The sequence below is a fragment of the Neopsephotus bourkii genome, unplaced genomic scaffold (genome assembly GCF_033783945.1).
Source record: "Neopsephotus bourkii isolate Nb327-2 ecotype Australia unplaced genomic scaffold, CSIRO-AGI_Nbou_v1 NB_1637, whole genome shotgun sequence".
Classification (NCBI taxonomy): Eukaryota; Metazoa; Chordata; class Aves; order Psittaciformes; family Psittacidae; genus Neopsephotus; species Neopsephotus bourkii.
In genome coordinates, this window is record NW_026902112.1 from 8,164,538 (window position 1) to 8,187,956 (window position 23,419).

The 23,419-nt window shown below is 41.5% G+C and overlaps 1 protein-coding gene across 4 annotated transcripts in view; it reads right to left on the reverse strand.

Annotated features, from left to right (window-relative positions):
- COL22A1 (collagen type XXII alpha 1 chain) overlaps positions 1 to 23,419 on the reverse strand; it is a 221,721-nt gene that overhangs the window by 126,060 nt on the left and 72,242 nt on the right. For all 4 annotated transcript variants that reach the window (XR_009728580.1, XM_061374148.1, XM_061374149.1 and 1 more), the window contains 6 exons: positions 14,962 to 15,073; positions 7,568 to 7,691; positions 5,960 to 6,235; positions 4,836 to 4,916; positions 4,113 to 4,226; positions 3,501 to 3,545 (listed from right to left, as the gene is read on the reverse strand). Coding sequence is in view for 3 of the 4 variants with exons in the window: in XM_061374148.1 (XP_061230132.1) it covers positions 3,501 to 3,545; positions 4,113 to 4,226; positions 4,836 to 4,916; positions 5,960 to 6,235; positions 7,568 to 7,691; positions 14,962 to 15,073 (752 nt within the window). In the remaining variant the exon portion in view is untranslated. The remainder of the gene's footprint in view (positions 1 to 3,500; positions 3,546 to 4,112; positions 4,227 to 4,835; positions 4,917 to 5,959; positions 6,236 to 7,567; positions 7,692 to 14,961; positions 15,074 to 23,419) is intronic.

Genomic DNA, 23,419 nt, shown 5'->3' on the forward strand with positions numbered 1-23,419 from the left:
TATATGCAAAAACACAGTCACAGTCAATTCAAATAGGCTGTGGCAAAACTCTTAAAAGTTTTCTCATGCAGCCACCTCTTTTAAGTCACTTCAGCTATACCGAATCTCCTTTTAATGGGGGGGGGGGGGGGGGGGGCAGAAATCACATCCCACTACAGTATGTCTGATACACTGGACTTCACAGACTTCCCAAAGGCAGGTAAGCAATGTTGGTTTTACAATGTGGACAAAACTACATCTCGCAGAAGAGTGAGTCTCTCTAAATTCAGATCAACAGCAGTTCTGGAGAAAGCAGAAGCCTACTGACCAACGGCACAGTGCCCCAGCCAGCCAGCCTGCAAACAACACAACATGCAAGGTAGGAAAGTAAATTAGCCTGAGCTGCCGTTATCATCTAGAATTTAGCAATAAGATCCTGCTTCAGGCATGTTAGTCAATTTTTCCAAAGCTATTCCCTGCCTTACTCTTTCCCAATACCATCTTTTACTGTATCCCCTTCCAAAACATGCATGTTCTGTCTGCATGCATTATCCTCAGTTTGGAAGCATGGGTAACTCAGGCAGAGGTTCTCCTTGCTGAGGAATGTTTTCTTGTATAAGCTGCAAGCACTCCTGTATCGCCCTGCCTTTGGAGGCTTAAATTATAGAGGAACAGAAATTCATTGTCTTCCCACACTGATTATACAATTCAAATATTTTCACTGGTCAGATGGTACCAAAAGGAAAGTCTGTCCAAACCTCCAAAAAGAAGGAATATGTTATGGGAGCTCAGGAGAGCAGAGCCTGAACACCAGTCCTTCCATCTTCAACTTATACAACAGCCACATTCACTTCACAGACCCTCAAAGTGGCCTTTTTAAGAGAGAAAAACAGAAAGAATCACATTATTCCTCCCTCAGATAAAGGGTGAAAAAGACACCAGTCTAAGGAAAACAAAGCAAACCCAAGCACTGCCTCAGCTTGGAGCTTCACAGTCCTCCTGCATTTGTCAGCCTCTTAAAAGTTTCCTGTCCTGTGGTGAAAAAGCTCCCAAAGACCAAAGGGCAGGTTTATAACCTTGACCTACCTCCCTGTTTATATGCCCTGGTGGGGCTCATTTCTCAGATGAATCCTACCACCTGTGTGCTGGTTTCCTAATACAGCTGAACCAGCTGCTTTGTGGGTTCCTATATGCCCTTACAGTCTCTCATAATGCACTTCTTATTATCAGCTATCAGACTGTAAAATATCTCTTGAGCCCCAGTCATTTAGAGGTAGAATTCAGGTTTGCAACTCATCTCAAGTAAGAGATACTTAGTAGTGATGGTGTCTATACTGAAAATGATTAATTTTGACTCAAGAGTCCTGCTGTTCCTGCTCATGGCAAGGGGTTGGAACTCGATGATATTTAAGGTCCCTTCAACCCAAAACATGTCTATGCTTCCATCTTTTCCTGATAATTTCTTTCCTTATTCATTTGTTCACTCCTTCCTCTCTGTTTAGTCAATTAATGCTTAGTCTTTTCTTATGCTGTACCTGCTTGTTAGCCTGTTTTAATCAAACCTAAGAGTATAAGAGAGATCTTATGATTATTTTTAGTGTGGGCCCCATGGGGTCTTAGTCTTTCCTTAATAAAGTATCAGGTGGTAATACTGGGGAATTGCAAATAGCATTGATTTTCTGTCCCATGGCCAGCATTTTAGCCTGGGTAGCTCAGTAATGTTGCAGAGAGAGAAGTGGAGAGTGCTATTAGCTCACACATATACAGCAAGGACTGTCACAAGCCAGTCCTTGGCAATAGTGACGTAGTAGCTGCTGCTGAGGGTGATATACATTATTTAATCACAACACCTTTGCAAGTCAGGAGCAAAGTCTATTCCTTGCCTTATTTAGAGATGGAAAAGCTAAGTCTTTTGTCTCAAATAGCACATTTGTAGCAAATTCTTGTCACAGCCTAGATTTAAATCCCCAGCTCCCCGAGTATGCAACACAGTCCTGCCTCAGCTGAATACAAGTCTCGGATCACAACAGACAGGGAATAGTCACACACATCTGCATTCCTCCTCAGCAACCCACCTGAAAGAGTGAGATGAACATCTTGGGATCTGATACAGAAAACCTGCTGATGCTGTGCGTATATAGAAACTATTTTGTATTCAAGTAGTACCTCCTGCACCCCAGTAGTGTGCCATGGTACACAGACAGACACCCTCACCAGCACATAGACCTTGTCAAAGCAGTGAAAGACAATGGGATGTTGCTGCAGTGCTCTTTCATTATTATCATCACTGTCCTTCTGCAACCTCCCAACAACAGTCATGGCTCTGCCATTCTTCAAAGAGCCCATCATTATTTAAGCTGTCACAGATTAAAATAGAAAGTTGCTATTTATACACTCATGGAAGCATAAGGAAATATTTTCCGCAGTATCAGTCAGGCACATCTGAGCAGTAATGTGCCCATGTTCCTTCACGCCAGCAGAAAGCATACTCCAAAACACATCTCCTCATCAGCCAAATCTTCTCCCTGCAGACAGCAGATGAAGCCTCCCCAAAACCCACACCACATTTCTGAGGATATCTGACCTTCCAAGACCCAGAGGTTTCTCCTTTCCCTTCCCACAGCTTTCTATAACAACTGAGTAACTTTTGGTGAGGTGCAACTCGCTTATTCAGCAAACAGGTATAAATTCAGCAGCTGAATTTGCAGAAGTTATTCAGATGTAAATAGGTTTGAATACATATTGCCAAACATCTTTTTAAGCACACAGATGGTGAAATTTGGAACCAACACCACCAACTTCCACCTCTTTGGCAATATTGAGTCTTTCTTTTCTTCCCGTACAAGCGCTCCTTTTAAGCCAGTTGTCCCACAGGTCTATTTGTGACCAAGCACAGACGGAAAATGTGCATATCAAAGAAGCTTGCAGGATATGCAGGATAATATAGAGTCTGCACTGTAAAACTGGAAGCAGACATCAGAATCACTCTCCTACCCTGTTATCTAGGAAGAAAACTACTGAAGAAAGTGGCCTGTATTTAACATCATGAGTCAGACAGTCTTGCTAAAGATACCAGGTTGTGTCTAATGCTTTATCCCAGTCTCAGGAAATGCTTTAAGAGCATGACCAGGAGGCTGCTACCTAAACTATAGATACCTATTACTGCTGAGCAAGGCATGGTACAGAAGCAGCACATGGGTTTCCAAGTAACTTCTCATAAAAGCTGTGCATGACCTAATAAATAACATTAACTTACAAATATGCCAGTTTAGAAGCTACAGGAGAAGATTTGGAGCACACTCTAAGAATGACATAAAGCAACAACAGAGAAGTTCAAACACAAGCCTAGAGCAAAGATGCAAGATGGACAGAGTCTCTTGCAGTCCCAGGGTCATTCAAAACTATCTGAACTCAGTCAGATGCCAAATTGACTTTAATTTCTCCAAATCTTAATTCCTTGATTTGCTTTGAAAGCATTTTATTGGTTTTATGAAGCAAATGAAGTAGCACATGTTACTGACCTTCTGACCTTTAGGACCTGCAGGGCCAATTGGACCTCTCTCCCCCTAAGACAAATAAAAAGAGATTAATCACACTGATGTTATAATTCTATTGCAAAGCGAAGCCCTACAACAACTGGGAACAACCAAACTGTTTTCAGGTTTTAGTGGGGAACAGACTAAACCTGACGTGCCCTCATGAGCAATGACAACGAGTCTGGTTTCTCAGATGTCCTAGTCACAGCAAATGTAGGCAAGCACACTGCTTTTAAAAGATAATGAAGTTTTTTCAATGTAGCTATATTTACCTCCAGAGTATCTTCTGTTTTACTTGAAGAAGAATGAACATAACTGGGCTGGATAAGAGTAACCCCTTTGTTTCCAAGGCTTTTACCAGGACTATCAGCATGATCAAAATGACTAGATTAGGTAAAGAGAAAACACGTGGGAAGATGGCCATTACCTCTATTAACATTTCACCTATGACATACACTTGGCTGGCTCTTTCTACGAAGTGTTTTCTAGCTCTAGGTCTTACAGTGCTTCACAAATACCCACTTGCATGGTGCCATACCCCTATTTCCAGATCTATCCAGCATGTCTCAAATGAAACACACTCATCCCAACACTCACCTTTTGTCCAGCAGGGCAGGAGCAGTTGAATGTCTTGAGGTGGCCAACTTGCTCGCTGCCAACAGTGGGCCTTACTTCCACTGGAGGTGCTTCAGTCAGGACCGTGACCTGGCACTACACCCAAACACCCAAAGTCACGACAAAGCCTTCAACGCTAGAAAGTTTCCTCTTCTACCCACTTTAGAGAAACTGCATAGGCATTACCGGGTAACACACAGCTAAATGAGTCCTAGTGAGGAACGCAATCCCACAAAAGCCATTCATTCAAGCAGCAGGGAAAAACATGGCAAAATGAACCATGAATCTCTTTAACCAAGATTGAGGGGAGAAGAATGCAAGGAAGGTGGAAGTTCATAATGACAGCTGGGCACAGGAAACTGAGCAGCAGCTGTTTAAGCTCTTCCCAAACAAAACCAGTGGGAAACATGTTGAATATTTCAGGCTGCTATTCTGTTGTTCCATCATCACTTCAGGGTTTTGTTTCCCCTGACAGTTTGACAAAGAAAGATCAACTTGGAAACGTCAAACCCCAAATTCCTTATACTCACCCCTCTGCAGTGGTCCTCTTCTGGCACTGCTGTGTTATCCATTATATAGTTAGGTTTCATTCACCGTCATTAAAGAAATTATAATCCCACACTGCCATATATTCCCTGATTTACGTAATAGACTTCAAGGAAGAGTGTTCATGTGAAAATGAGTAAGTGACAAAAAGAATCTTACTGGTCCAGAGGGAATGTCACAGCAGGTCTCCAGCTCAGCATGCCGAGAATCACAGTAAATAACCATCCGTTGAAGATCAAACTAGAAGACAAAGTGAGGAAACAGTCTCAGAGACAGTGAATTATTAAAGACTGCACGTCCTTTTGCTTGGAAACAAGCAGTGCAGATGAATACAAATAAAAACAGGGGGGTAACTTTCTAGTGACTCTATGGATCCTGTAGACAGTATCCATCTCTTTCTATTAATAATGGACCAACATCTCAGCATGCTCCAAGAGTACTGAGCTAATGAGACCTTGAAAATGCCTATTAAAATTCTGGTGCAGGTTTTCATGCACATAAGGAGGCATGTCCTGGCCAAATTTCTGTCTGAGAAGACTTATTCTGACCACTTCCATCCCTCCTAGAATTTCATCTAGACATGAAGTTTAGTTTTCCCCTGCTGTGCCTTGCATCTTCTGAAATAATATCCTACATGAGAAATGTTACTAGCATATTTAATATGCACATTCCATCTATTTTGCATAGCTAAGAAAAATTACAGAAGTCTCAAAGCACCAAACAATCACACATAAATTATATCAGTTTAACACTGCTTCTGAATAATCAGGTCCAACCTACAGGTCTAAGCTCTGGTTCAATTGGATCAAGTCATTTAATATCAGGTGTCTTTTGTGAGGAACTGAAAACATGCCATGACCTTCCTGAGTTAACTGCCTTTCTTTTTTCTCCCCAGATCTTCCTATCACAGATGGAAACATTCATAAGGCCATGGTCAGAGAGCAGAAGACTTTTACATGGTAGTTCAGTATTCAGTTTGATGGTATTTGTGGATGATTTTCTCTGTATTTCTGACTTTCAATATTGCATATTCTGGGACTAGACAGAAAGATGAAACGTATTCCTCATTTTTAATCTCTATTACAGAGATACTGACAGTCTCACATAAAAAGACAACAAGTGCTGTACATGATGCAACGCCAATCTGTCTTAGCCATGTAACACAGGTAATATTTCAGTGATGTTGCTTCAGGAAAAGGGTATAACCCCTAAACACCCACCCGTGTGCTGCAAATCCAATGCTGAATGTTACTGCAGTACTAATCAACGCACTCAGTACTTACATCAATGGGGACGCTATCATACAAGCGTTTGCCAATCACAGTCTTTCCTTGAATGTCAATATTTTCCCTGTCTTCAATAGGCAGCACCTGCACGAGTTTGCAGTCTATGTAGAGCGAGACAGCCTTTGACTGAATGCTGAGGGCAATTTTGTGCCAGCTGCGGTCAAACAGATCACTGACTCGTTCATTGCGGAAGACCACTCTCACAGCATCCTTGGTGAGCCCAACGGCATTGTACTCTAAAGCTTTGTTCTCTCCATCCAGCCGAATTGAGACCTGAAAGCAGACAGAAGTGATTTTGCTAATGAAGTACAAAGCCTTCTCCTTACTTTTACCTGCTTTCCACAACGACTGACACCCCAAAGTCAGGGATGGTACAGCACATGCCAAGAAGCCCAAGCAAATATCAGAGAATGGAGCTTTGTGTGAGATATGTACAGGGAGCCTGTTCTAGTAAATAAAGGCAGGGCAAAGCAGTGGCTTGGGTACAGACCTATGCCCATCTAGAGACTTCTTTTCTGAGTAAAATCCTTGACATGGTTTCAAGCACATGCCACCTTGATGTCTCTCGGGCAATGCCTGGGCATGGCTGGGTAGTAGCACATGTCAGGGGCATCTCCCCAGAGGCAGATAACAAAGACAAATCTGTTTTCGATCCCTCTATCCTGTGCAATCCTCCAGTACTTCTGTGCTCTTCAGTGCCATCAAGTCCTCAACTATCCCATGGGACACGGACACATGACTTATTGCCTGGTATGAAACCAATCTACTGAGCATGTAGCAGAGAAAACCACGTTTCATTTAATAAAGTACAGATAATAATAATCTTATAAACCTGTTGCCATTGTCTGAAACTCAGTTAGCCAAGTCCTCAAACTGCACCTATCCTTCCTCCAATGTGAATTTCCCAAATCCTATCAAACACCATTCCCAAAGCAGCAATACTGTGTTAAATGGATACATGGGCCCAATCCAACAGCCCAGTTGAGAGCCATTGGAAATGCCATAAGCACCATGTTTGTACTGAGTAGAAAACATACAGCCCACTGAAATGGCTCCCTTCTCAAACATGCTTGAAACGTAGCATGCTGCTAAGAACATGTTATATAGGAAGAAGAAGCCCTTTATATACATACTATTTTTCTTCTGAGAACCTGAGAGTACTTGACAGATATTTTTAGATCAAATTCTGCAGCAGCCAGGACTCAGGGTTGTGGAGCAATACGGTCCTTATCCTAAGTCATCCGCAAAAAATGCCTTTGCATGATAGCCAGAAGTCTGTGGAAGAACTTGAAATAGCTCACTGCTCTGTAGCACATCTGTGGGCCAACCTTCTTTCAAACAGGCAAAATGCATTCCCTAAACAGAATTACTTGAACAAAGCACCAGAAATCCAAAAGTGGTTTCAAGAGCAAGGATGGTATATTTTTCACCACCTTTACAACTAACACATCAATCTATCTGCATGCTAACAACAATGAAGGTCCATGCAAACCTACCTTCAGGACTTGAATGAAAGGTAAAGGAGTGAAAGGATAAGGCAAGAAAGCTGGTTCACGCAACAAAAGGTAAACAAGGCTGCTCTTGCTGTCTCAAAGGGTCTCTTACCTGTGGTATGCCATACTTGTCAATAATCTGCCAAATATACCAGTCTTCTTTCCTGGAAGCCTTCCGGAATTTGAAGGTAGTTACAAAGGCATATTCATCAGGGAGACCTTGGGGAAATACATCCCTGGCATGGGAAGGGGAAAAGAGAACTTAGCAGTGAAGAGCAGAACTTCTAAAGCCCTTTGCATGTCCCAGCAATGCTTCCCAGGTGTATTATAGAGTTACTACATGATCTGCTTGCTGTGTTTGGCAGCCTGCAGAGAGATAAACCTGAGCTTTCGCCCTCCAGGCAGTTCTGTCCTCAAGGAGCCCTTTTTCATTACAATACTGAAACTCCCATATTAGGTAAGAAACAGTGAAAACCTTCAGTCTAGTATCCATCATGTCAAAACAGTTGGTTTTCAGCTGATGATTCAGGTCATGCTGTCTGTAAATCATTCTGCTCTTCTCCAAATGCACTGGAGACCTGTAGCATCTGAGAATGGGCAGACAAGACTGAAACCCTCTATAAATGTACCAAGTCATAGCAACAAATATAGTATTGTTTGCCCCAAAACAGGCACTATACCTCATGCCTGTCCAAGAAGATTTTCTTTGGGTAATGGCCTGGGAGAACAGGAAAACCTTCTCAAACTAAACACTGAAAACACATTAGGCAGAAATTCACTTAATGTGACACCACGATGTGTGCATATGTCTAATGTAACCAAAGCCACAACTGGTTGGTTTTGGTTACATCAGACATATGCATCCAACATAAGAATATACAGCAATGTGAGCATACAGGGTTGCACAGAAGGGATAACTAACCCAGTATTTATCCTTTACTGGGTGCCTAAGAATGAGAATGAACAGAACAAGCATCCCTCTCAGCTCCAAATCTAGGATCCAGGGGTCAAACTCAGAGACAGCCAAAATTTCTATATTAATATTTTTTTAATGGATTTATCTTCTTTTTACAGATTTAACTTCTTCAGTCTCCCCTTGAGCTCAGGTATATTTATTACATTCACAACATCCTTTGGGAATGAATCACACTTTGCTATCCACTGTATAATGAGCCTCCTCTTGTTTCTTTAGGATGTAGATCAGTTCTCATAACAGACAACACAATTAACTATTCTTTTTCTACATTTTATGCCATTCATGATTCTGAAAACTTTGCTCATAATGCCTCTGAGCCACTTCTTTTCCCACCTGAAGAGCCCCATTTATGCTCATTGTTTCCCATGCCCAAGCCAGCTTGCTCCTCTGATCATTCCTAAAACGACCCTTCCTAAATATCATGGCTTTGTTTTTGGATATCCGAGCAGTCAGGCATAAGCATCCATTAGAAAACAAAGCATGACAGCTGGCTGTCATCCTATATGATTCTATGATTCTACAATTCACAAACTAGCCCTCCCTGGTCACATAGCCACCATGCTGCATTACCCATCTCTCCTAAGACAAGGAAAATAACCAGATGCTCCCAGCCTTCATGACAAAACAAGAAGTGTGTCAGTTGTCTCCTTGTGGCTGAGTTGCCATGGAAAAAAGAACAGGCATGATGAGGGCACTGAAAGCCACCATGAAAACCAACAGGATGTTTGGCAAGAGAGAGTCAGCTCAGTGACATCAGCCCTCCCAATAAGGCCCCCTGCCAGATCTCCTTCAACATTGACATGCTTTTGTGCAGGTTTTCTGTCAAAATGTGTTTGCACACTCATCTTGTCCAAGTGTGTTAAAGAAGACACGTCTCAGCTCTTAGCATAGCTGACAGTGTGAGCAGCTTTCCTCCCCCCCCTTAAGAAACTTCACCCAAGTGGCAATATTGATAGCTCAAAAGGCATTGCTTATCACTCTGCTGCCTTGAACAAAAGCCATGGATGTGTCTAAACAAGAGTGCTGCCAGAGAGGACGTTTCTCTGTGGGTCATCTCCTCCAACTCTATCGCATACGTGCCTTGTGCATTTACTTTCACTCACTCCTCACCATCATAACTGGGTTTAACAAGTTCCCTTTCTGTCCTGCTCTTTAAGATTCTGACTCACATTTTGGGCACAGGCAGCCCTACTGAACTACTTTCCTAACTACAACTCACCACTAAATCCAACCTCTCACTCAATGAAAAGCAAGCAGAGAAATGGGTCCTCATTTAATCCAGTGGTGGCACAAGGTAGGGGATTTAGAGCTCTGAGGGTGCTTTGCTCTCTTCCTGATCCATAATGTTTGCTATTGCCACATCAACACATGCTTTCAATACTGCTTTTCCCTAATGGCTTTTCAACTCTGCATATGCAGGTGTGCTTGGTTCGAAGTACAGATGACAGTGGCTGTATCTGAGGTATCATTTCTTTACTGAACAAGGACGTATAGGAGCATGTTGTTGAAATTAATCCCCAAGATACCACATTGAGCCTTGGTCTGACAACCTGCAACTAAATCTGGAAGAGGCAACTGCTGGTTTCTGTACTGAGATAGTCTTTCTGGATTCCTCTGAACTGGGAACAGGAATGTCACCATAAAAGCTTAGAGTCAGAAAAGCTGTTCAGATGCATTGGGAATTGGGTACCAAAAATCCTTCTGAGTCTGGCCACACCTCATCACACAGAGGCTGACAAATGGCCCACCAGGTAGATTTAAACTAATAGAAAGCTATAATGACCTACTGCCTGTCAGGCTCAACTGACTTTTAAAGGTGATGTGGAACTGGCTGTAAGTTCCCAACACAGAAAAGCTTTGTGCCAAAAGCAAATCTCAAGAAACTCTTGTTGACCTGAAGATATGATAAAGGCTGTTTCTGAAGCCCTTAGTCCCTGTATCTTTTACAGAGATGCATTACTACATAAATAACACAAAACTTTGCAAGTTTTCATTTATTTCCTCACTAAAAAGCGGTCTCCATCTAGAAATTCAGCTTTATTTAGGAATCCAAGGGCAGGAATTGCTGTCACCAGAAATGTTTTATTTCCTTCTTTCACCCAAGGCTGAATTGAACTGATGATGGAGCTTTGCTGGATGCCTGGTACCTGCAGGGAGCACTCTGCTAGCTCTTTGGTCTATAATTCTGACACCAGGATGGATTGCAGAAGAGGCCTTTACAAAACTCCAAAACAAGAGAATACCCTGGTGCTGCAGGTTATTCTAAGAGTTAATTAACCCAGGTACAAGGTCAGGTGAATCACTTCTACAAAGAAAAGAACTATATACCAGGCAGAAGACTTTCAGGCATTGCCCATTTTCAATATATAGCCTCCTTCTCGTATGCTTTTGTTTGGCATAAGAGCCTACATCTGTGACAATCAGCATGACATCCTACATCTATAATAATAACACAATGGAGAAAAATAAGATTATCAGTTCTCATTTCAGACACTGAATGTAACAACAATTAATAGGATGTCTGCATTTAGTGGGTATAATTAATGTAGTTGGGCAATTTGACCATTTTTACAACCACTAATATTAAATTTAATTCACTAAGATCTGAGAAACAAGGTTGGAGAATACCAGTTCGTTTCCATAGGCTCTTAGAATGACAAAAAAAAAAAAAAAAAGGAAAAACAAGGAAAAGGAAGGCTATAAAAAGATTGTCACAGAACAGAGCCAACCCCACCTATACGTCCATGGCAGACACATTTTGGCCACTACTATAGAAACTTCAGTATTGGAATAGATATAACCTCTCAAAGGTAACTTCTTCCCATGTTTCACTCTCCGACATGTTGCAAATATGATAAATATCACTTGCTAATATAGGAAGGTTTAACTAGATCTTCCTAAAATATTTGTTTTCCACAAGAAAATACATGAAGAACCTGTTCTCTTTTTGCTTCAGCCTTTTCTATGTTTGTCAGCTCTCCCTCAGTCATTTACTCTCTAAAAGACAATAAAAACCCGCCCTTCAGACATTCCACTCCAGTCATGCTTGATCTCCTTACACTGAGGAGACTCAACGCTTATATTCATACCAGTTAATAATGGTGAGGGTCCATTCTCTATTTACAAGTGCAGATGAGTCAAAAGCTCTTTTCCCAGAAAGAGTGATCATAAGCAAACTGCCTTTGGGGAGCAGTCTTTGCCATGTGTCATCCTCCACGCCAGGCCAAGGCATTGTCAATGTTATCATTGCTTGCCAACAGTCAAAATGAACTTGTTATGAGCACAAAAATGGGTGAAGGACACAAATGGTACAGGTCTAGCCCTGGGGCCCATTAATTTTCACCAGCTAGGAAAGAAGAAGCCTACAGAAGATTCATCAGGTCTGCTTCTAATAGATACCTGACTACTAACTTCACAGCCAATTTGGACAGACACAGCTATTCTTCTAGATGACAAGCACTCATCTGACAATAGTGGTCATGAGATCAGACAGTGGCCACAGCAAGATCCTTCAACTGGAAGTCTGATTTCACCACTTTCTCATAGTAGTCGTGTGTCTCATTCCTAACTACAGGACAGTATCTCGGTCTTTTCCAAATTCCAGCAATGTGATATCAGGACAGACAAACACAGAAAGGTTTATGTCCAAAACAATGCAAGACTCAGAAACTGGGGAAGACAACACTGTACCTATATATACAGCAAACAGATCATGACTAAAATCTAGGCCAAGCATCAGGAAGTTATGTGAGGTCGCAGCTGAGGTGAGGACCAAGTCAGGTTGGAACCAGAGCAAGCAAGAGAAAACTGAGGGATGCACATAGACAGGAAGAAGGAGTCAGGACTAGGAGAAATAGATAAAGGACAGGACAAGATAGAGAGCCAAAGCTTGGCGTTAGCCAAGACAACAGTAAAGAGAAACAAGCCTGAATAATAGAGAATCTGGGACACATCTTTGGCAAGAAGGTCCACTGAGGAGCCATGAGCAACCAGTAGGACAGCCCCGTACCTGAGGAGTGGGGAGAAGCACCAGCCAGATTTACGGACCAGCCCTCAGCCAGCTAGAGAGACCTGCAAGTCCCCCAGTGACCAGCACATTGACTGCAGCCAAATTCCTGGCTGTTGTATCTGGTTGCTCAAAGAGCCACCACAGAACGCCTCACCACAAAGAGGAAGAAAGTTCATAGTCATAGGCTCCAGACTGGAAGATGAACAGGCACATTTCCCAGTCAGCTAAACTGGCACTTTGTAAAAGTACTAGTACTTATACAAAAGGATATAAATCCTTTAAGCAGATAATAGAGTGGACTACATATATTACTCAGTTAATGATTTTCTATCTAATTATGAGATGTTGTTATCAGTTGCTAAACATTGCTTGAGGTTATCTGGGAGACAGGGCAGATGGTTTTTTTTTGTTTATTACTCCAATTATCAGTTTTGTGCGGCTTCACAAGATTTCACTTTCTGTGAGCAATGACTCTATATGCACCATCTCAGAACCCTGACATCCAAAGGCTAAAATAAACCAAATATGCAGACACCTTCCTTTGTGTTATATCTGAGTTCATTTCCAAACCACAAGAGTATGGAGGTTAAAATGCAAAAGGCTGAAAATACAGAACTTCTTTAATGCCATGTGTCAGTCAATCATTCAAAGGAAGCTTAGTCATTTCAGTCGACTGATTAAGGATGGTTTTACTTCTAATCGTCTTTTTGTAAAAACAACAACAACTAAATGGGTGCAATCTGAGCAGATGGAAAGTCATCATAGCTGGTTGGTCTGGCTTCATTCTCAGTCTTTCTGGGAAAACAATAACAGAAACAACACAACAAAGTCTTCAAACCTTAATTTGAAAAAATAAATGAAATGGACAACTGTGTAATATGCGCTAACCTGTTCCAGTGCTTAATGATGGTCATTGTTACAAGTGCCTTTCTTCCATGCTGTTTCTGATGTTTTTAACAGGTAGCCACTGACTTTCAGTCTACTGCTATCATTAGCACCAAAGACCCTTTACTAAACTTTGATTTCCCAGAGGTTTTTAAAGAGAACAATCACCTGAGTTGTTAACTGCTTCTTAATTTTACCTGACTTCACTGCACTTCTTGGATTTCTCGCTACTAGACTTGCTTCAGAGTTCTTTAAACTTTCATTCACTCCATTTCTATCCACTGAATGATGGAAACAAGGACTGGACATAGCATCTCAGCAGTGTAACTCGGTTGCCTGATATGGAGATAGTCAACTCATCCTTGACAGCTTCTACTTATATTCCCAAGTCCTACTATTTGTCATAGTATCACCCAAAGCTCAGATTCAGTAGCTCATCATTTCCAGAATTTCTTCAGTGGAAACTGGACTTCTTCAGTTCAATGGCTCCTTTCTATGTAGTCTTGGGAGCAATGTTTTATAGTGATAAAGCACACTACCAATAGCTGTTACAAGGTGCAGCAAGCACAGATTCTACCCAGAGACTGCTGTGAGCCAAACAAAATAGGTCTATTCTTCTCTTCACACACAGCAGTTATGTATATACTACTTATCAAGTCCAAGATGTCTTCAGTTGGCTGGCCTCCCTGTTGATGAATTTACTTATCCTGAGACTTGACATCACATCGTTCATAGACTTTATAGCAAGCAATTTTCCTTTCAGTATATTATATTTTTACTTTTTGTTGTTGTTTAAAGGCTGTGTGTTTATATGGAGAAAGAGGGTAAGGGGAGAAGGGCAAATCAATCCAGGTTGGCTCCAGGATATTATGAAACCAAACAAATGTTTACAGGACAACCTCAAAGATGCAGCGAGCTGAGTAAGAGCTAAAACAGAATAAAAAATAACGGCCCTCATCCATGAGCAGGAAAAGAATTACTATTGATTTTTTAAAGCTGAAGTCCAAACCAGCACAGAGAAATTCAGTGCAAAAATGTTAATGATGACAATCCAATTTATAGCTCATGGTTACTCAGTGAAATTATTCACTCACTCTTTTCAAGGCTAATGCCAGCAGGACTCAAATGACAACCTGAAGAGAAACTGTTGTGATAGACTATCACACAACCAGCAGCCTTAGGTCATAAAAAGGCTTCAAGGCCTGAATCCACATTGACACAGGCTAAAAAATTGCTCATCCTTTTATAAAACCAAACCCCATGTTAACAAACTGATAACAGCATCTACTAGGAACTGGTCTATCGCAATTAGCAGATATATAGCTCAATGGGAGAGCTACCAAATATTCCTTTTAGAAGCTATTTGTGAAGCCCTAAATTCTTTTGTGAATGTTTTTATACTGTTCCTCACAACCATTGAGACACACTGAAACCAGCTCATACTCTTCCAGGATGGATCCTGGAGTTGATGCAGAGGTTCCCAACCACATTGTATGTGTTCTTTTCCAGAACTGAAGCATCTGATCAAAACAGCAATATATGTGTAGGTATGGGATAATTACTACAAGGTTAACCTAGAGGAACCAAATGAGACGGGAGATCAGACGAAAATAAAGTGAAAAATCAGGGTACTCACTCAGTTTGCTGAACAACAGGAAAGCTTCCAAGTCGAACATAAGCACTCTGAATCCCATTTTCTTTCATTCCAAAAATTTGCTTAACGCTGAATGAATCCATAAGGTCAAATCCTGTCCATAATAGAAGTGTAAATGTGAGACATTGTTCAGGCACTAGGACATGTCTTTAACTGTGCTTAGGTAGCTATCTTAGCCCACACAAACAGTACTTCAGAGATTAGCCTTGCTCTTGTTGGGAAAAGCAAGAACAAAATTTAGACATCATCTAATCTGCTTAGTTAAAAAACCCAAAACTAGACTTTAAGTCAAACTGTAACAGGTCCTGAAGAGGTTAGAACAGAGTTCTCCAGGAAGAAATAGTTATCATCTGCATTGCCACAACACCCTGGAAATGCTGTGTAATGTATTAATTCCTATGTAAAAAAATGGACAGGTACGGACTGAAACACTCATAAAACCATAGAATGGTTTGGGTTGGAAGGGATTTTCAAAGCTCATCCAGTTGCAACCCCCTGCCATGGGCAGGGGCATCTTTTGCTAGCACAGGTTACTCCAAGTCCTGTCCAACCTGGCCTTGAACACTGAAAGGGATGGGGCAGCCACAGCTTCTCTGGGTACCCTGTGCCAGTGCCTCAGCACCCTCACCCTTTTCTCCTTATCCCCAGTCTAAATCTACTCTCTAGTTTAAAACTGCTGCCCCTTGTCCTGTCACTATAGGCCTTGGTAAAAAGTCTCTCTCAGTCTTTCCTATAAGCCTTTTTTATATACTGAAAGGCCAGAATGAGGTCTTTCCAGAGCCTTCTCTTCTTCAGCCTAAACATTCTCAACTCTTTCAGTTTGTCTTTATAGTTCCAGCCCCGTGATCAGTTTTGTAGTTCTCCTCTGGATCATCCCTAATAGGTCTTTATTGAAATGTCTTTACTGAACATCACTATTCCGAGACACTTAACTACATTCAATTTTCATATCATTTTAACATGACATAATCTTATTCCAATCAACTCATCATTATTGTGAGTTAATAATCCTGACTGCAGTCAACTGTATAAAGCTTCCGACTTTGTTCTGTTCTTAGGTAGTTATCTTAGCCCACAAAAACAGCACTTCAGAGATTAACCTTGTTCTTACTGGGAAAAGCCAGAACAGACTGAACTGTTCTGACAAGGATTATTAGTTCAGCCATAAACCATACACATGGGTTCAATGTCAATATGGTCCCAGCCACAATGAACCCATGGTATTATGACATGAAGTCCCAGCTGCTAAAAACCTTCCCGGGGACAGTTGGGGTACAAAAGTGCCATGCTCCTGAATGCATCCAGTTCCTCAAGGGGCAGTACTTTATGGATTTACAGTTGTTTTTGTTTTGTTTTTTATTTAGGCTATTCTAACCTATTCCCACTCTCCCAGATGCCAAATTACACGTATTAACTCCTGTGTGGGTAATTCCAGCACACAAACATAGTGATAGTCAAATAACTTCTTTTGATAACTTGATTTTAAACTACAGCGGTGATTTTAGCTTTCAGTTAGTAAGCTCCTAAAACCGTTCTAGAACAAATTAACACTTTTGCATGGTGAACTTAGGCCCTAAGATTTTTGGGTTTCTTAGTTGCCCTCATGAACTGTTCAAGTTGAAAGTCACTGTGTGGCTTGAAATCAGCTGTGACAGGAAAAGGCACTCACCTAATTATATGATTCTTCAAATCTGCATGAACAAATAGGTGCAAAAAAACAGATGAGCCAGTCCCTGGTGTGACAGCAGACAGCAAATAGAACATAAAGCTTTAATCACAGACCTTTTTCTGAAGAAATAGCTTTTTTTCTGAGGAAGTATAATCTTAATTGTTTGCAAAGACAGAAATGGTTGCCTGCTGACACATTGAGGCCTTTTGTACTACAGTAACTTTCCTGGCTGTCAACAGCTTTTCCCTCCTGACCACTCCATTTTCAGCTATTACTGGACATTCAGGGGGGCAAATAAGGCAGTTAAGATGCTCCAGGGCCTCATGGTTCCACTTCATAATCACCTCTGCAACAGCTCTAGTGATACACCCTTCTCACATACTGTAATCATCCACGATTGCAGCTATAAATCGTAGCAAATAGACCCTACCAGAACATGAGAGCTCCCTTCTGGCTATCACATAAAAAAAGTATGACCTGTCCATATAAGCCTTCCCATAGCTCATTTCAGCATGCAGTACATATCCCTCATCTATACCAAGCACAGAAATGTGAGGGTAGCCATTGGGCATTACTGATAAGAAGAGATGACACTTGCTGGGAAGGGAAATTGTCAACCATTTGCATGAGCTGAGCTGTGGATGGTGAAGGCTAAAATGCTGCCCAAGTAAAGGAGTAATCTTAAGTCACCACAGCGCTCAAGCTGTGGAGTATAGCTCATCTCATGGAGCTTGTAAAGCTCCATTGCTCAAAACACACAAGTGAAAGACAGTGACAAGAACTTCTTGCCAAGTTTTCCCATTATTAGCTCAGACCCACACTTGGTCTCATCTTTCTCTGTCAACTCAAGTTCATATCATGAGCAACTGTGAGGGTCTGCACACTAGCATGCTTTTCCAATGAAACAAGAGGCAGAATGAATCAACCTCTCTTTGCTGTGATTTTGAAACAACAGGCAGTTTAGAAAGCCTAAATAACACCATGAAACATATGTAAGGTTATTAAAACTGCATTGCAAACAGAACTTGCTGTAATGAAAATAACTCACGCTCACCACTTATTTATAGTCAAGATTGCATAAAGCACAAAGGTAAATCATAACAGAATATTTCTGATTCAGCTTATGGACTGGCAAATTGCAAATTTCTTGACATATTTTTCATTAAAGGGGCCAGGTAGATCCATGGGAAGTTAAGCCCTAGGTGTGTCAGAATCCACACTCAAAACTAGCAAATGGTTTTGTTTTAATCATGCTATTAATTTGTTCTGTTCAGATATTGCCTGCAGTTTTCTTAGAGGGAGCTATGAAACAAGCTAATTCCTGGTCGCAGAGCACTACACATGGGGTTCATCTGGCTAAATGTCAGCTGTCTAGACAGGGTGATAACAGTGGCTGTCATTCAGCTAGGCACAGAGAGTCAAACACAGGCGCTTCTAGGGAAAGATTTATCTCACACTAAAACAGAAGCCACGTTTCTCTTCATTGACATAAAGAAAGCTTCGGATGCTCAGGTAGCATGCTAACCCTCACCTACTAAAGGTCTACTGCTGGTGAGACAACCTCCAGATTTAGATACTTCATTGCCAGCCAAAGCCCCATGGAGGTAATGGACACTGCAGATGCTGAAGGAATTCACTAGCATTACAGAAAATGTGGCATCAGGCCATACACTAAACAGTGAAGAACTGTGATGAGATGCACCTCACCTAATTTTAGCTGTCTGAAAAGGAGATATCTGGTGTTTGCAGGTTGCCTCGGTTCCATTGTGGGTCAGCAGAGAAATGCTGGAGTCTCTAAGAAGACAACTGCTTGTATCTGTCTGAGACCTACCTAAAGACAGGCTGAATCACTATTTGGCAGTGCCTCCCTCCTTCCATTCAGCAAAACGAGAGTCCTTACAAACAGTGATTTTCAGACTGCTGAAGCTGGGTAAGATATGTTCTACTCATAGAAGATGTTATTTATTTGGTGCAGTGAATGAAGCAGAAAAGGAAAAGACTTAACACACAGAACTTATATTTACATTTCTTACCTGCCTTCAGGATTGAATAAAGGTTGCAGATTTTTACATTCAGATGAGCAATATCTTAAGTTTGCTATCCTGACCATTCACTGGAAAAGTCTCCTTAAACAGCTACCATTCTGTTTGCAAGTGGGAGAAGAAACAAACCAACCCCAAACATTATAATTTGAGCTGAGAAATTAGTCAAGAAGATTGCCCAGGTGGGATTGAAAAGAAGATACTGAGGAGAACTTCCAAATGAATTTGTGCTTTAAAGCAACTTCTAAGATTGTTTCAGCTGAAGGATCAGAAAATTTATATTGTTGTTATTATTATTATCATTATTATTATGATGATGTTTATTTCATGTGCCTGGAAGCACTGGATTGAGTATATTCCCTTGCTGACTTTAGGGCTGGACTGGGATTGTTAGGGAGACAGCGTGGTGCTTTTAATTTAGTCTTGAACCACAATGTTAATGTAAAAAGAAGCCAATGTTGTAATCATTGCTCTCACACTTGCAAAGTGCCTGACTGCCAACAGTGCAGTGGAAACAGCTCACTTAGATCTTTCCCTGAACATCTCATTGGCCATTTAGTCTGTTGTACAGCATCTCTGGGCTGGAATGACAGCAGATATATAGTGGGTTTTCCACCACCAAGGAGAGCCCACATTGTTAGTGCCATAGGGAAAATGAGATCCTACACAGAGCTTCCCAGTCCTCCTTACAACTGAGATGGAGAAGAATGTACCTGACTAACTTAGCAAGGACAAAGCTACTGTTATCTATTGTACCACACTCAAGCACAGGTTTAAAGGGTTGCACTTTCCTGTTCTCAGTTGCTTTGATTTAAAAGGTGCTTTTTTGGAGCGCCAGGGCATGTGTGGTTTCCCAGTTGCCTTATAAACTATTTAATCAGTAATGCCATAAATACAGCAATTAATAAGATGAATAATGCTCTTTGATCATAAGCCTCATACTACATTATAGCTACTGAAACAATACGGGGCCACTGAAACCCTCTAACATGATTATATATCCTGAAAAGCAGCACACCCTAATCTATTAACATTAAGACTAAAACAGTGACCTGAAAGAGAAGCTCAGGTTTGTAACAGCATATTTGGCTTGGAAAGCAATTTCTTGTGCACTGCTCTGTTGATCAAATCGGCCGAATGCCTCTCTACTTGCAAGTAATAACTCCCTTACAGGAAGCAGCCCATTTGTCCAGAATCAGAAAAACACACTCAGGTCTGCCTGTCACAGGAAGAAGATGGCAAAACTTGGCACTAGACAATAAAGTATGACCAAAGGATGATCAAATTATTTGGAGACCAGACCAAAGGAGCCATGGTTGGTTGCCCTGTATATGAGCTGGATTTCTGCCTGGCTCCATTAAGGATCTGATATGGATAGCATGGTGGCAGTTAGTGTGCATAATGAGATTTTCCTGTCTGTCCTGTGTTTGGGGGGCAAAAAAATACCCAAAATTAAAATAGCACCCAAACCCAGAAAACCAAGGGACATTTTAATAGCCAGAAAACACAGCAGTGTGCACATTTGGAAAGTCTTTTCCAAGTATGATAAGGCCATTGACATTTTCTTTAGCCTGAAGAACCCTTCTGAGAAAAGTGTCCTGCTTTGCATTCCCAAGGAGCCCCAGACAACACCCATAGGGGGAACCACTGGGCTCCTGGTAATTGTGAAAGGCTCTGATGAGACCATGGCTTGGATGGGAATGCGGCAAGCAGGTGAGAAAGGAATCAGGAAAAGCACTGGACATCAGAGCCTCAGGATGTGTCTGGGATATATTTATTATGGAGGATTTCCAGTCACAAGCACTAATATAAAACAAAGCAGCTTTTGCAGGAAATGCTCCATACTCTGGTCTTACTTCACTCTCAGGTGAATTAGCAGCCTTGTCAAAGTATGATGGAGTGTGACCAACAGCCAAGGTCAGGGAGGTTGCCATCAGCTACCTGAGACAGGTTGTCTGAGACTTCTGAAAATAGCCATCTGTATTGCCTGTGATGTTACTTGTACTAGAGGGAAGCCAATGGCTGTATAATTTATGGTAGATGAGAGCAGAGTATAAATTCCTAGGAAGAACAATATCACTTGGGAGTCTTTCAGCGAATACCTGATCCTATCAATGTTCTTGCCTCACATTTCTTCAGTCTTGAAAGTTAAGGTTTCATGGATTGCCAGTGTTCACAAGGAAGAGTCTGTGCTCACTAAACCCTCAGCATCCCTTTCAACACCTCCAGTGCAGTCTGCAAGATTATTAGCACTATAAAGAGCCTTCATTTTCATTACTTTAGTTACAGTCTGTGCTAATACATACTTTAAAAGTAACAAAAAGCTGTTATCATGCCATATGTTAGAATTAAATACTGCATTTAACCAGCTATGTCTGGCAATTAGCTACCTGAAACCAAAGTGTAGATAAGGGTTATTATTTTTTCTATTGTATCTAAACCTTTGGCATCTTTATCTTCCATAATGCTCCAGGCTGAATAAAAGAGGTGTCTCAGTTCAGCTCTGGGACAGAAGTGTCCAGATTCTGAAGGAGAGACCTACTACTTCATTCTGCATGGGTTGCAGTTATTGTTATAGTAGCCATCATGTGCTACAGCATTTTTGCTGTTCCTGACATTCATCCCTCCACAGGAAAGGAAATCCTGTCAAGCACTGGCAGAGTATCAGATTTTGGGGTAGTTTTAATAGCTCACTGAAGCCTCTGTCTCCAAGGCTCTTCCACCACATTAAATTATCCACATCCATATCAGTACATCACTGCCCCAGCCATAGTTCCACTTGTCAACAAGAAGCAGTACTTAGGATAGGGCGAGGCACACACCAATGCTATCATCCTTCAATGTCCTAGTCTTTTGGCATGCTGGCAGGAGGTAGTCAAAAAGCCTCTTCCTCTTTCTTGATGGCCAGCCACTTGGGTTGGTGAGGTGTCTAAGGTGACAACACTGGGGTCAATGTCAAAGCAGCCAGACACCAGGTGCTCTTATAGTCCCTGCATCTGAGGGACACAGAAGCATCATTTGTTTGCTCATGGCAATCTAAGCAACAGGGAAGGTCAGAGTCCTGTAGCTCAGATACTGTTCACGCCTGTCTCATTGTGATGGATTGTAAAAAGGGGTTTGAAAGAAAGTATTTTGCTGGACTAAATTTTTTTCATCCCTCTCTGGATGTCAAAAGAAGTGAGTTCCAAAGACTTAACAATGGATAAGTATTCTGTCTTCTTGCACAGTTCTATTTCCCTCTAACTTACATCTCTAGCTGGCTGTTTTTGCATGGATAATTCACCCCAGATCCAGCACTCCCAGCTCAACAGTTTGACTCAGCATTATCAGCCAGCTGTGATTATCTAACTTATTCCCAAAGCATTAAGAGCTGCACTCTGGAGGAACAAATCAGAGAGATTTACTGGCTGTCCACAAGTCCTGTGTGAAGCACTGTGGTGATGACTAAAGGGGTTACACAGGCCATTAAGAATATTAATTTGCTGTACTTTTCAAGCAGCTTGCAAGGGAATTTTGGGACTATGAAATTTTCCAAAGCCTATGGATTAAAGGGCCTCTAGAGGGTTTTAAAGAAGTTCTTGCTATTAACCAATTGCCCTTTGTTTCCACAGATGTTACAGTTGGGATTTAAGCAGCACTTTGTGCTGACTGGATTTCTTCTCACCAGAGCCACCCGATTTCAGTGGGAGAACAGCTAAGAGCTTAAGCTAACGTTGAAGCACTTCGCTGAAGCACAAGAAACAGTTCTTACACCATCATGAAGGAGGTATCTTCAGCAAGCCTACTACTTACTAGGTCACACTCCATAACATGGCTTAGAGAACACTTTAGATGGTATGTATAAACATTGCAAACCAGATAATTCCTTAGTACATAATGCCACCACTCAGGCTGTTGGTTTACTGATCCTGGTTTGCTTCCTCTGTATCATGCACCAGGAGATCTGGTTTCTACTTTTCCTTGAACAAGACACAACAGTCCTGTGCAGACCACAGAAAGATCTTGATCTCAGCACTAGCACCAGTCCACTTTTGAGATTATGGGAAGCAGAAACCTTGCTTTAGGTATGTAAGAGTTATAATTCAGAAGAATTCAGAAGAAGCAAGCTTTGACAGGCAGTGAGACAGTCACCAGTCTGAACTACAGGACCACTCTACTTCAGAAACATCAGTCTAAAGCTTCAGTCACAAACAGGAGGCAGATATAGCCCTTGGTATTTACACGGGAAAGAAAAGATAACACATCAGGAAAGATAAAAAGGATACAAAACCAGTAAGAAAATAAGGCTAACAAAACAGTATGAGAGAGAGGACAAAATGAGAAGCAGGTAAGTCAATACACAGTTATAGCCAACCTGGCTGGTGGAAAGGGGTGCTGTAATTTAGCCCCCAGTCTACTTAAAAACAGGAAATAAATACATGTCCACAGCAGCTGCCTCTGAGGCAGCACCTTTCAACACCTGAGCTCATATTAACAACACACCACTTCATGTGATGCATTGTTCTGTTTATCTGCATCACCCGTTTGCCTCTCAGTTTTCAAACAGCTACAAGTAGCGTATTGAACAACACCGAAAGCTGGTTTTGACACTGGACTCTTTGCCTCATTACTGAAGGCTTTTATGTGTTGGAATCATTCTCCATTTTCTCAGTGATGGACATTTGGCTTTGTGCCATGGGCCTTCTTTCAGCTCCTTTCCTGCTTCAGTGATTTACAAGATTAAACAGGA